The sequence below is a fragment of the Coffea eugenioides genome, chromosome 2, assembly GCF_003713205.1.
Source record: "Coffea eugenioides isolate CCC68of chromosome 2, Ceug_1.0, whole genome shotgun sequence".
In the NCBI taxonomy this organism is placed as follows: Eukaryota; Viridiplantae; Streptophyta; class Magnoliopsida; order Gentianales; family Rubiaceae; genus Coffea; species Coffea eugenioides.
The window spans coordinates 33183274-33198764 of NC_040036.1; the positions used below are offsets into that span (position 1 = coordinate 33183274).

The window sequence follows — 15491 nt, forward strand, 5'->3', positions numbered from 1 at the left end:
TTATATAAAATGCTTCCAACTTCTTTTCCACTAGGATGCAATGCACTGGAACTCTATGATACCTTTCTTTTCTTCTTTTTTTTTTTTTTACTATGATACCATGTTATCTTTTCATGTATTACAAATCCGAGTCTAAGAGGCTATGCGTGCTTTCTCTCTTTCTTTCTTTTTCATTTCAATATTTTTCTTCCTTGCACGTCAGGCTTTCTTCCCAAATTGCAGCCATTTAATATTTATTCCACCAAAAGTTTTGGGTGTCAAACTAAAATACATGCCTTTGCAGGAGAGATTGATGCCTGATTTTATCTTATAAAACAATGCTTATGGTCCATTTTCAAATTAAAACAGTGTACAGGAAGATAATGTAAAATGATCATCACCAATGTCTTGAAAGAATTTTAGCGTTTTCAAATTGTTAGAGTATGTACTTATCGTCCATTTTCAAAAAGAGTGGAGTGTTTGAAACCTTTTATCGAATGCCAAAATCATTAGCTACGAAACAATGCCACAAAGAAAGTAATAAGCTCGACATTCCTTCAATTGAAAAGAGAAGAAACGCTCTTAAAACAGTAAAGCAATACAACGATGATAAACAAATTTGACACTGTTTTGTCTTTATTTAAAAAAAAAAAACTATTAAAAGGTTCTTGCAAGTTGCAACGACCAATTAAGTGGCATAACACTTGGGAGATAATGCAAATTTTTCAACTGGCATAGCTGTAGAATTCCAGTTTGGCAACGTAAGGCTCTGTAACAGATCCTATCCACAGATTTTCATTCACTTCATTTACGTCACTGCTATATCGCCATGCCTCTCCTTTTCCAGCCTCCAATATCTTCAATACATCACCATTTTGACTCAGTTTAACTATCAATCCGAATGGATTAATCTTGTTATCTGGTGAATTAACTGCAACCCAAAATTCACCCTCTTGGTTTCTTTTGATGTTGTCTGGTCTTCCTGGAAGTTTTGCAAAGATTCCAACTGTACCAGCTTTTGATGGCTTAAGCGAGTACTTCAATATTCTACAATTTGTAGTTTCAGCAACCAGCAGAAAATCACCGTTTTTGCTCAGTGCCACCCCATTTGGAAACATGAGATTTTTTAGTAGAACTGCTACTTGATTAGTTTTTGGATCAAACTTTAACAATCTTCCTGATTTGTCCCCTGTACTTATCACTAAATCAAAATCTCTGAAATTTGGAGCACAATAACTTGCGTTATTGATGTTTAAGTATAGAAGAATAATAGACAGATAATCAAATCCAAAAAAGAAAAAGAAAATCTGAGCAACAAAGTACTTCCTTGAATAGTTCTGGCTGAGTGATCAGGCTTAAGACATCCTAATCATAGATACTTGTACTATTTGAGCAGGCATTTGAATTAATAGGATGCTAAGCCAGGAAAGGAATTTTTGTATTGTCAATTGCTGACATGATTCTAGTTGAGCTTTTAAACCCTTTAATTTTTTTTTTAATTTTTTCTCGCAGGAAAGGATGAAATTTAAGAAGCGTGGAACTTTCAAAACCCGAGTCCTACATTTTAGCCCAAAATGTCATCTTTTGTGTGTAATTGGTTTCTGGCGAACAAGTGTCTTACACTCTTACGGCTTTGATAATGCAAGTAGTTTAAAATCCATATTTTGTTGAAGAAAATTTTGCTCATAATGCAAGTAGTTTAAACTCTTAGCTGTGGGGCCGTAGGGAAATGATGCTGCTTGGTGGGTAGGGCTGTAGGGAAATAATATCCTTCAAGGAATGTACAGTAAAACCTTGTAAATTAATACACGATAAATTAGTAACATCTATTGAACAATAATTTTTCGACTATATACTGCTTAGTGGTAGAGCTGTAGGGAAATAATATCCTTTTTAGGAATGTATAGCAAAACCTCTATATATTAATACTTAATAAATTAATAACATCTATTAAATAATAAGTTTTCTCGATTCCGACTTGGACTAATGAATTAAATTAATAATTTTGATAAGATAATAAATAATAATTTTTCTGAAAATCTCACATAACCATTTGGTCTCATTCATATCATAAATTCATAATTCACTAAGATTACATAAATCATATTTTCCTGAAAATAAGTCTATTGTCGTTTGTATACATTAATCTGATTCATTGTATGCATTTGATAAAATAAAATTGGACATCGATAATTTAGTATTCCTAAGTCTTTTTGACCTCTCAATAATAAAATTAATAATATAAAATGGTACTTGCAAATCAAGTAGATATGGATTGATTTATATTTCTTAGATTTTTATCCTCATTTTTATCAATAGAATAATTCATATTTTTATAAAATAAATAAAATGTTAGTTGATTACATGATCTTTTTATGAATTATAAGTATACTCAATAAAATAATAATTTATTAATTTATCAATTAATTAATATCTCTTTAAATTAATAAAATTTATATGGTCCCAAACGTTATTATTTCATAGAGGAGGTTTTACTGTAGTAGCAATTACCTTCTTGGATATATAGTGCTGCTGTCCGTGAAATATAATACGCCACTATTTTGATCAACAACTACATCGTTGGTGAATTTGAAAGGAACTCCTTCAGCTTCATTTGTCAATGGTGTAGCCAATCCGCCATTAGGACCTACTACCAGAAGGCCCTTGTAAGCATCTGCAATGTACAACTTACCAGACTTCAGATTGAAACTTAGACCTAACGGCCGGCCACATCTTGACTCGGTGGGAATATGATCTTGTGGACCTTCACAGCCATTTCTGTTTCAAAACAAATTATCATTGATGGTAGCATATTAAATCAGATTTTCATACAATTATTTAGCAGTGTCTTAGTCAAGGTAAAGTTTTAGTGAATTGTTCACAAATGTCATGATAGAAGTGCTATAATGACAAAAACCAGCAAGTGTCCTTATAGACATGTCAGGAATGACCATTTTTGTTGTAGTGGTATTTTTCACTATTAGAGTTAGAGCATAAAACTTGTGAGCACAAGACATGTAAACATTGAAGAATTGTCCCGACTGCAAGATTCGTTTTGGGTCTTTTCCACTATCAGAGTTAGAGCATAAAACTTGGTATGAAGAAATTAGTTGATTGAGTTAGACTACAAGGCTGGTGTTAAAGTATCTAGCGAGTGAAGATTAGGCTATAAGATTGGTCCAAACATTGTTGTAAAGATAGAGATAGGAGAAAAATCTTATCCATTAAATTGTGATTATTAAAATCACAAAAGTGAATTGTCAATGAATTAACATCAAATTGTGCGACGAAAACAGTCTATCTAATTAAGTGCATGGATTACTGTAATAGAAAAATTGTTTGAAGATGAATAGCAGTATAAAATTGTTTGAAGACGAAGAACTAGTATAAAGTGAAGTTGTTAGAATTTGCAAGGAAAGGAGATTAATGATCGTGATTATGTTGGACCTGATCTAAGAGAGAGTTTGATTTAAAGGAAAGGAGACAATGTTGACATATTAAATCAAGGCTCAAAAATACAAATTTTCATATTATTATATAGTAGTGTTTTAGTCAAGTTAGAGTTTTAGTAATCCTATTTGAATCCAATTATGGTAGTTTGGTTATGTAGGATTTAGTATTTTATTAGAAAATTTCTTATGATGGTAAGACTTATTTACCAAGCCATGTAGTCTATAAATAGAGAGTCACATTATTGCAGTTAGTTGAGAAGAGTGAAACTTAATAGGCTTGTTCTTATGATGTGTGATTAATATATTATTGTTGGTATTATTCCTCTTCTCTCACACATATTTTTATGTGTGTAAATTACCTTCCATATACATTAGTTTTATGAAGTTTATCTCCTATATCTTTTTAATAGAGGTTTTTGGGTTCTACAATTTAATTGTCTTGGACAAAAATCAATAGCACTAAATAAAACAAGGATTGATTTTGTATATGCTGAGCACTAAATATTTTGGACAAAAATATGGTTGGAGGAAAAAACAAAGTGTTTCAACATTTTACCTTTATAGGGGCAACTCTATCCTTTACGGGATTCACAATATACTCAAAGTTTCATGGATTTTGTTGTTTTCTACCTTGTTTAGGTAATGAATTCCTTAAACCAACCATGACTTACATAAAATGTAATCTAATCACAAAAGAGAATGGGGTGGAGGGGTTGTGATGTGGGATGGAAAAAGTCAAGGTGTGATCCAATGATAAATGCTAAATTACGTTTAATATAGCTTAGAAATATTTTTTTTTCCTTAATCTAATTAGATTTAGTATCAATTATGAAATATTTTCCTTCTTTCTTACTAGATGTAATATTTATTGGAAATATATTCCAGTCCTTTTGATATATTCGAGTTCTTTTGACATAAATCAAACAAGATGATAAATTCATTAACAAACCCTCCCCTGCTAGAACAAGAAATATAATCTATGATAAGCTCATCAATTTGATAATGTATTTTGTAGATTTTGTTGTGGCAAAGTTTTTAAAAAAATCTTTTTCTAGTAAGGAAAAAATAGAACTTAAGCAATGGGAGTGAAGAAGACAGATTTGAATTCAAGACTTCAAAGTCTTGGGGCTTGCCACTGTAGAGTTGTGGTTGGTTTTGTCATCCATTTTTACACCCAAAAATTCTACGACATGGTACAGCAGTTTGTACCAATCTGTTGGGTAGGAGTACAGATTAAGGTTTGGTTTGGATTGCAATTTTTAAGAGTTTTCGTAAAAAAAAAAATGTACTGTAATAATTTCATGTATATAAGGTAAAAAATGATTAAAAAATATGTTCATAAAAAATTTAAAAATTTCTCTACAAAATATCATGGAAGACATGAATACGAATGATGACACTTTTATCATGAATTATGAACCAAATAAATAGATAATTATAATTCAAAATTTTGTTATTATATATTATCTAATTCAATAAGCACTTTCCCCTTATTTGGTATGTAGGAATGGCCTGGAAAAGAAATGTTTTCCAACTTGTCCATTCCATTACAGCGTTTGGTATGGTACATTTAAGTGGGAAAAACTTTTCCTCTTGGAATGCTTATTCCAACTTTTTACTGGAATTCCATTCCTTAAAAAAATTTAGGAAAAGCTTTTCCACCTTCATCATAACATGCCTAAATAGTAGAATATCAAATTTATCCTTATAAATCTTTACACTGCATTGTGCAAGAATTGTTTTTGGATCTTATCAAAATTGAAAATAAATTGTAATTGTTTGACTTCGTGTAATTTATATTTTATGTTGCTAATTTATTGCTAGTAAATGCAAAATTTTAACTTAGAAACCCATATATTAGAACGAATTAAGTATTATAATTGAAGAATTTTAATATCAATCCTCATTAATTTTTAAAGTAAAAATATCAAAATTTCACATAAATAGACAAATACTATTATAGAACAAATAAAATAAAAAGTAATAAGACATATTACATCTTATAAACCAACCTAGGGCAATTAAGTCAAAATTGTATTTAGTATATCCCATTCTAACATTTAAATATCAATTATATCACATATTGGAAACGGGGTAAACATTCCATTCTGACTTATCTACCAAATCCTAGAATAATAAATTTTTTCCCCTGCCGTTCTATTCTGGTTGAAATGTATTTTGGGTGGAAAGGTCTTTCCATTCTGGCAGTCCCATCTACCAAACGAGGGGTTAGTATTTATTGTATTTTACTGTTAGGTAAAATACTAAAATGATGTGTTTTAAACATTTAGAAGAGAAAAAAAAATTTCTTTGGTTGTGGGGTAAACATAAATGATGGCTCAAGTAATATAGAGGCAATTAATCTCAAGTGACAAGATTATAATGACGAAGACATGAGCAAAAGGGAAAAAGTGAAGCTGGGGAGTTTGTACTATAGTCTAAGGAATAGTCAAATAAATAGAAATAAATCTAATTTTCTTCTTTTTTCTTTCTAATAGAGAGCACAAAAAACACTAGTTAGTTTTCGTGTATAGTTCACGTTGGACTTATCTATAACACTTGTATTTACTAATAAGAAGGGATTAATACAAATTAAAATAATAAAGAGGTCAAGGGAGTTAATTGTAATTAACATACATATAAAACCAGTTGATTTTCGAGATATTAATATACCCATATAACTGCACAAGTCATTAGGGCCTAATTAGTTTAAAATTATCAACAGCTGTAGCCTTTGGATTAACCAGCAAAAAATCCGGAATGAATTGGGTCTCCATACCTGTGCATTTAGGTGACTTGATGCAGTAAAACCTTCATAAAATAATATACTTGATAAATTAATAACTTCTATTAAATAATAATTTTTTAGTCCCGACTTAGGCTAACGAGTTAAATTAATAATTTTGATAAAATAATAAGATAATAAATTTTTTTTGAAAACCTTTTATAGTCCTTTGGTCTTATCTGTATCATAAAGTAATCATTTACTAAAATTATATATTATATTTTTCTAAAATATGAGTCTATTGTTGTTTGTTTTTTGTTAAAATTTTAATCTAACTAAATCTCATGCAAAATCAAACATGACTGATCAAATGCATAAAACATTATGTGCGTGAGCATAACAGAGAGCATCCCACATGCATGTGGACATCTATATTTTTTACATCTATTATTTAGTATTTCTAAATTTTTTGACATATTGATAATAGAAAAATAATATCAATTCTACGTAATCAAAGATATTAATAGAATTAAATTATGCTTACAAATCAAGTAAATATGGACTGGTTTAACTTGATAAATTAATGAATTATTAATTTATCGATTAATTAATACCACTTGAAATTAATAGAAATTGTATAGTCTCAAAGCTATTAATTTATAAAAGTTTTACTGTAGTTAAAGGAAATAAAGTGGCAAGTTGCCGGTTGTTTTAATATTTTTTTTCATTTTTTAAAAAGGGACAATTTCAGAAACCCCCCTGAGGTTTATAATGATTGAAACCACCTCCCTTGAAGTTTCAAAAATTACAAAAATCTCCCCTAAAAAGTATGTTTTTGGTAACAAAGGGTGATGTAAGCACAAAAAGTCTAATGAATATCCTATATTGCCCCTATTTGATTTACAAATATAATTAAATGATAAAAGAAATCAAATATCAATGTTAGTTCTTTGTAAAAAGATTTAGACCATATTTCAAGACATCATTTTTTAATGTTTGGGCTTCCTTTTTCTTTCCTCTTTTCTAAGTAGGTTCTGACTATTTTTAATAAATGTATTCCTACTAATCGGCTATTTATAAAACTAAGCAAAAAATTCATTTAAATGACCTAAGAATTGGATATAACGTATTAGATGAGGTGAGGTTAGAACTTTTGGATTAAAAAATATTCACAAAATGCTATTTCTTTTTTCTTTACACTCAATTTTCATTTAAAATTTATAAAGTTGTTAAGATTATTATAATCTTTTCATAACATCAAGGGAAGTAAGTATAATTTTTCAAACCTTAAAGAAGATGACTGCAACTGTTATAAAAATCTCGGGAGAGATTTATGAAAGTATCCCTTTCTATAATTGAAAAGTTGACGTGGCAAGTGACAGAAATCAGTACATTGATACGACAAAACGTTTGCTCCGTACCAAGTTTTGTCGGTCCATACCAATGGATTGGTAAAGACCACTATACCTCTGGAGAGGGTCCTTATTACATCAAGTTAAAATTAGGACTTCTTGTCGATCTGGTCTGTTTGGATTGTAAGTTATTTGGGATTATTTGGGATATTTTTATTGTAGTACTTTTTGTGATGTGATGTATGTGCGATAAAAAGATATTGGGAAGATAAAAAGGTGTATTGAAAATTGTAAAGATGATGTAAGCAAATAAAATTGGGGAAATATGAAGCAATCCAAACAATCTAATGTTTCAGAAATGCAAAAACTGTTTTACAGCTTTGTACTTAATCAAATTTTTGCAAGGAATTTCTCGAGGTTATCATGGTCGAAATCGATACGTACTAATGCTCAAAGTTGGGAAAATTGTCCTTACCTGTTTGGAGTTGTTATAGCAAAATTGGACCAACGCCTCTCCTTTGCAAGCCACCTGATTATCCGGCCATCAGAAATGCCAGTGTAGGGGCCGCCACCGTATCAATCAAATACCACACTCTCGGGTCCAGTTGCATTGACAATTGGAAATTTTTCAGACCATCGAATCTGATAATCTTTTCGTCCGAGACTACAACTTACGACTTCATCACCAACTGAGATTGATATAGCTATGATAAGGATGGTTGAAGCTGGCCAAAAGAGGTTAGAACCCATGGACTTTCGGGAAGTACCTCGAATCAAAATCTGAAGTTTGTTTGCCTTAAGGGATAAGAAAAGTTCTTGTTTGCCTTCGGGGCTGGATTATCAGCTGTTCCTACTCGAAATACTTGATAGGAAAGTTTGTTTGTAGAAAGGTAAAAGGAACAATTCTTTTAATAGACAAGGGAGAAATTTCATTAACCATCAATTGGATCTGCACTCGAGAGCGGAGGGTGGAAAACAAAGTTTGGAGAATTATGTAATTCTTATTTTGTTGTTAGATTTGAATTTATTTTAAATTTGATTGTTAGATCTGAAATTTTTTTTTTATCTTGAATCTATTTCGACAGATCTCATCATTATTATTAAAGTTTAAAATCGTTTATTAGCAAATCGGATGATTGCACATGTGCACGAAAGAGAACTATAGCGATTTATCTTATTAGAAGACAATTTTAGAATTTCTTATATTTTTAGATCTGTTCATAATTTTTCAAATTGTATCTAGCAATCTAAAAAATTATTGACTCTTAGCAAGGAAGAAATACATTATTGGAGGGTGAGTTTAATTCTTGGCTAGAAAAACAACTTTTTCTTCTCTTTCTTCTCTAACTTAGCTTAGTGTAGTTTAGATCTAGTTTTATTTTCCTTGAAAAAACTTGAAAAAATCTTAGTGTAACAATGTATTTTTGATAGCAATGAAGATGATGAAACTTGGAAATCTTGTTTCTTCACTTGAATGAGCATTTCTTCCTCTTTACTCGCTTTGTTGTTTCATTTGATAATGATTAATTTTTTGATCTTTTTGAATGTGTTTCATAATACTTTTGAGTCAATTTGTAGATTGATTAGTACAAGTTGTTCATTTTTTATTTTAATTTGCACCTTGAGTAATAGATGAATTAGTTGTGATTTTATCATTTAACTTGTAAAATCTCTTTGTTTTTGTAGGTAAAATGATCAAGTTTAATTGGAAGTGAAATGGTGATCTAACAAAGCGAAGTTTGAGAAGTCATAACAATGTCTAAAAGAGGTGGTGCAATTGAAGAATGTTTCTTTAAAAAGAAAAAAAGAAATCCTCGAGGGTTATTCAGTGGATTCTATTATGGGCAGAATGTTAACTTCAAAAAGAAAAGCAGAAAATTACATGCTCTGCATAATCCCTGGAAGAATCCCTCGAGGGATTAGTCACGACTGCAATTTGCCAACTTACATGACTTTTGAAAACAACAGTCTTGTGGATCTTGGATTTACTGGTAACCCCTGGACATGGAGCAACAATTGGGAAGATGAGGGGGAAATAAGACAAAGACTGGACAGAGGATTGAGCACCATAAAATGGTACCAAAATTTTGACAAGGCTAAATGTGAACATGTGGAAACTCTTGGATCAGACCACAGTATGCTGCTCATAGACAATTGGCCGAGAATAGAGAAAAGAAAATCAAGATTTTTCGTTGATAAGAGATGGCTCAAAAGGGTAGAAATCAATCAAGTGGTTGAGCAAGCTTGGAACCAAACAGTAGAAGGAAATAGGATTACAAGACAGGTTGCTAATTGCAGAGTGGCTCTACTCAAATAGAAAAACAATTTCACAGGAAACTCTTTGCTAAGAATCAATCAAGTGAAGCAACAGACTAAGGAGATTAAGGACTCTAAGGATTCAGGTATTAAGGATAAGATTGAAGATTTGAAGAATCAGTTGAAAGAGGCCTACTCTGAAAAAGAGAAGTATTGGGCTCAGAAAGCAAGGATTGATTGGCTGAGAGAAGGGGATAAGAATACCAAATTTTTCCATGCTTGTGTGAAGAGGAGAAGAAGGAAAAATAGAATGCTTAACATTCAAAGGAAGGATGGAACCTGGACAAACAATGAGGAGGAGTTGGGAAAGGAAGTAGCTGACTACTATAGAGTCCTATTCTCTAGTTCTGGTAATGAGGATCTCGCAGAGATTCTAAGTGGCATACCTCCAACAATCACTACTGAGATGAATGAAAAGTTAACTGAAGAGGTAGAAGAAATGGAAATCAAATTTGCTTTTTTTTTTCCCATGAATCCAAATAAGGCACCAGGTCAAGATGGCATGACTCCTTTGTTCTTTCAAAAATTTTGGCATGTTGTTAAACCAGATTTAATTGCTGCCATTAGGCATTTTTCCCAATCAAGCAACATGCCTAAGTCTTGGAATTATACTGTCATTTCCCTCATCCCCAAAATACAGAATCCTACTAACTTGAAGAGCTATAGGCCAATTAGCCTCTATACTGTAGTGTACAAAGTGATTTCAAAAATATTGGCCAATAGACTCAAGAAAGTTTTAAGCCACTGCATTAGCAAAAACCAGGCAGCTTTTATCCCAAGCAGGCAAATTCTTGACAATGTCATTCTATCTCATGAATACTTACATTACATGAAAAATAAGAAACAAGGACAGAATGGTTTTATGGCTGTGAAACTAGACATGTCAAAGGCCTACGACAGAGTGGAGTGAAAATTCCTTGATTCCATGATGGCTAAGATGGGCTACTTTACAGTCCGGAGGAAATGGATATGGAGTTGCCTCTCCTCAGTTACATACTCCTTCAATATTAATGGAGTACCAAAAGAGTTTGTAATCCCAAAAAGAGGAATAAGACAAGGTGATCCACTGTCACCTTATCTTTTCCTTTTATGTTCAGAAGGTTTCTCCAACTTATTGAAGCAGGCTGAAGGAGAAAAAAGGATCTTAGGGATGAAGATAAGTAGGAATGGACCAAGCATGACTCATTTATTTTTTGCTGACGATTCATTGATCTTCTGTAAAGCTAACAGAGAGGAAGCCAGTGAACTCTTTCAAATCTTGAGGAACTATGAGAAGGGGTTAGGTCAATCTATAAATCTGGAAAAGTCCTCAGTGTTCTTCAGTAGCAATGTGAGTCATTAGAGGAAAGGGGAAGTAAGACAAAGCCTAGGCACAATTCAGGTGGCTACTCAAGGAAAATATCTGGGGCTCCCTATGGCGATAACAAGATCCAAACAGCAGGTTTTTGGTTACATTAAGGACAGTATCAGTAAAAGAATGAATAGCTGGAAGAACAAGTTGCTCAGCCAAGGAGAAAAGGAAGTATTATTGAAGGCAGTCTCCATGGCAATGCCAGTTTATACAATATCCTGCTTTAAACTTCCTAACAAACTATGCAAAGAAGTGACCTCCATTTTTGCTAATTACTGGCGGGGAGAAACTGAAGGGAGAAATAAGATGCACTGGTGCTCATGGGGGGGATTGGCTAGAGAGAAAAAAGAGGGAGGCTTGGGCTTCAAGGATTTGCAGAACTTCAACAAAGCCTTGCTGGCTAAACAGGTTTGGAGGTTGATTTCCAAACCAAATCTCTTAGTCAGCAAGGTCTTGAGGGCAAAGTACTTTCATAGGGACTCAATATTTAACTGCAAAGTCCCTAAGTGTGCTTCTTGGATTTGGCAAAGTCTGATGAATGTGAGAGAATTTGTGCGCAATGGAACTAGAAAGAAGATAGGCAATGACAAGGCAACAAACATCTGGGAGGATAACTGGATCCCTGGAAATGAGGAAGGAAAAGTCACCTTTGTGATGCCTCAGAATTGCAACATCAGAAAAGTAGATGAGTTGATCAGTGGCTATAGATGGAGGACACCATTAGTGCTTAGGACCTTCAACAGGAAGGATGCTGAGGAAATCCTAAATATTCCTATCAGTATCTCAAGAAGGGAAGACAGCAATTACTGGTTACACAGTGGCAATGGCATCTACACGGTCAACTCAGGATACAAGGCACTGTGCAGAGAAACAACTCAACACAAGGGAAGAAGATATGATGAGGCAGAAACGAGCTCAGGAAACTCCAATGGAAAGCAATGGAAGTGGTTGTGGAAGCTGATGGTCAAAAGCAAGATAAAACACTTCATCTGGAGGAGTCTAAATGGTCTATTACCAGTTAATGGCCTGGTGTTCAAAAGAATACACCATGGGGATCCAATCTGTGATGGCTGTGGAGAACAGGAAGAGACAATTGAACATATGTCTTTTCAATGCAGCAAAGCTCAAGAGGTGTGGAAGATGGCTCCAATACAGTGGGATGGATTAACTGAACAGACAGGGAATATAATAGCTTGGTGGACTGCTATGCTGGAAGCTACAAGTAGGACAGAGGGCAGGGAACATGTAGAGCTAATTATGAACATCCTTTGGCAAATCTGGAAAAGAAGAAATGAATGGAAGTTCAATGCCAAATGAAGGCATCCTTGGAAAACAGTTAAAAAAGCTCAACAGGAACGGCAAGAGCAAGCATCAGCTTGGAGGAAGGAGAAAATGATCCCTGAGGATGCTGAAAGAGATAGAGAGGTAGTAGAACCAAAGGAGGTAGGAAGGGATGAAATGCAGATCAGAATATTAACTCATGTGCAAGAACAAACCAGGGAATTAGTTGGTGTCAGCCTGGGCATTAACTGATAGGAAAACAGGGAATCATTTGCAGACTATCACAGAAGCTGTGAAGATGGCCATCATAAAGGCCAGACAACAGCAATGGCAGAAAATTACAGTAGCCCTCAGCTGTTGAAAGTGATAACGGAAGGGATGACCAAGGATATCAAAATGGCTACTTTGACTGATGATATTAACAATCTCTGACAGGTGTCGAACCTGTGCAATAATAATTACTAAAAAGTCCTAATTACCACCTCAATTAAATAATTATAGAACAAATCCAAGTACTGGAGCAGGGACCCTAGGTGTGCAATGGGTTACTTGATTCACCCTGTTTCCGAAGAGTTTGCTTGATCCGATATATCGGATTCGTCTATAAAAATACTAATTTTGCGTACAATGGCAAGTATGGTCGATTCCACAGGGAGCAGGTAGGAAATTATTTCTTTCCAAACTAAAAGCACGAAATTGGGGGATTTTCAATGGGAGGCAAATAAAAATAAAATAAAATAGAACAAACAAAATTCAAAACTAACTCACAAAGCACAATTCACTAAAAATAGCAATTTATAAAAGTTCTACCCAAAGGATCAACTGCTCAGGCACGGTCCAATTAAATGCTCATCGATGCAAAGATATTTCATCCATTTATCACTAGGTTGGTTATAGCCATCAATAAGCTCTGACAACCAGCTCTTCCTTACTTTTTCGACAGTCAAGGTACGACCATTGACTGCTTCTCTAACCAGATAACAACCCTAGGTACGACCGTAGGAATTTAATTATCCAATTGCATTAAAGCTAGAAGAACCCAACCCTAACCAATAAACACGCTAAGAGGGTTTATTTAAACTAGATCTTGCGTTTCCCCATCATAAAGCCAATTATGGTGGTTGCCACGAGGTGTTAACTAAATGAACAATTACGGATTCTATTTAATTAACGTGGCAGTAGGCTATTAAATTAAATCAAATACCCGGCCATTGATATTCAATTAATAAAATACCCATGAACAATTAATTCAGGAAACACACGAATAGCAATAAATTGGGAGAAATAATGAAGATTCGGTTAGATCTCACAGATGTGATGGACCGCGCCCTCGCGCCAACCTTTGGGTAGAGGGGAGAATTAGCCGCTCCTCATCATGTCAAGCTCACGCAATTTAATTGATTTCATCCCCGCAAACATCAAAGAATCTGGATTGGTGAAGTAGCGCAGATAGAAAAAGTGAAAAGTCTCGCTTGACTCTGCGTGGGAGTCCGTACTGGATTCCCCAAGTTCAATGCCAAAACCAACGGAAGTTGAATAAATTCGAAAACGAAAAGCGAAGGAGTCAGACGCAGACGCCAAAAACAAGGGAAAGAAAAGTCTTCTGTGTCTGACCCTATTCGGCCGCAGAAGAAACAAAAGAAAAACAAAAGCGTCTAACAAGTTTCACAAAAAGGTAAAACTAAGGCTAAAAGTAGTGATGCTTTGAATCTTGCTTTTTCCTTTCTTTCTAGCCGCCGCAGGAACTCTCAGACGTTTGACCCAATTCAAAAGCTAGCCTTTTGGAGTTTTTATCCCATGCTTCTCGCGGTTCACGTGGGCCGCAGTCCGGCTTTCGGTTTCGTCCACCTTCTAAGGCGTGGCCACGCCCTGAGACGAAAAGTCTTCTGGAAATTTACCCCGCGAGATCATTTTTCATGCCTACCACCTACAATTCACACAGATATCGAATATGAGTGAAATTCCAATTCTTAGTACCGTGAATAGCCAAAATTAGGACAAAATAACAGTGCAAAATACGCCAAATAACCGTTCTATCAAATCCCCCACACCTAGCAATGCTTGCCCTCAAGCATTTCGGAGCTCAGAAGTGCAACCAAGAGAGCAGAGGTCATGTAGTAGTCTATACTAACACAAGCATCTAGGGTCCCTGACAATATCACCAAAGGTAGAACACACCGACATGTTGTAATTCAAAGAATATATATGAATACTAGGAACGCTCAATTCAACATCACGGAATGCCATTACCATAGGCTTGCACATTTATCACATCTCCATCACTTAAAAGTGAACTAAACACAAATCAAAGGGACTTTAATAGGGTTGTAATGGGGCTTCAGGTGAAAGGCGGGTTAAGAATGTATAGGTGGTAAAGTGTCAAGAGAAATGCCCGAAACTCACCAATAACCACAGTGCCTTTACCGGAGGGGTTTCACAAACAAGGCAGTTTTCATTTGCTGTGCCCATTGTACAAGTGCCCCAATTTTTCTCTTTCTCTCTCTTCTTCTTTTTTTTTTTTGATTGAATACTGCTCGCAAGGCGTGGGCACGCCTTGTAGCCCATAGTCCTCTGGTCATGAGGTCTCTTCAGGAAAAATTTTTTTTTTTTCAGGAGAAAGTCCTGTAAGGCGTGGGCACGCCCTGTAAGCCAAAGTCCTCTGGTCAGTGGCCTTTTTCCCAATTTCCCCTCCTTTACACAAGGATAGCGTCATATAGCTCCTAATCTATCAGCACTTGCAACCCTATTTCTGTTTGCTTTGCACAAATGATGGAATTCAGGCATCCCTTGACAACACAGGGGTAAACAAGAAAGTTTAAAGAGGTCTTGGGTTAACAAACACGGATATCAACCAGAAACGAAGGACAAAAGCTCAAATTGGTTCACTATTGGGATATAAAATGAGGGTTTGATTTTTTAGATAGCTGAAGAGGGTTAAATCCTAAATGCCCTTATCATTTCAAATGCATCCAATTCAACAAAAAATGTGGCCTCGACATGCATAAACTAGTAAGTTCTAGAATGCAAATACCATG

General features: G+C 34.3%; 1 protein-coding gene and 1 pseudogene across 1 annotated transcript; one reads left to right on the forward strand and one right to left on the reverse strand.

Annotated features, from left to right (window-relative positions):
• Positions 1-704: 704 nt before the first annotated feature.
• LOC113759540 lies at positions 705-8258 on the reverse strand (annotated as a pseudogene).
• Positions 8259-10761: 2503 nt separating this feature from the next.
• LOC113759541 (uncharacterized mitochondrial protein AtMg01250-like) lies at positions 10762-11166 on the forward strand. The gene has a single exon (XM_027302116.1). The coding sequence runs from the start codon at positions 10762-10764 to the stop codon at positions 11164-11166; it is 405 nt and encodes a 134-aa protein (XP_027157917.1).
• Positions 11167-15491: the final 4325 nt, after the last annotated feature.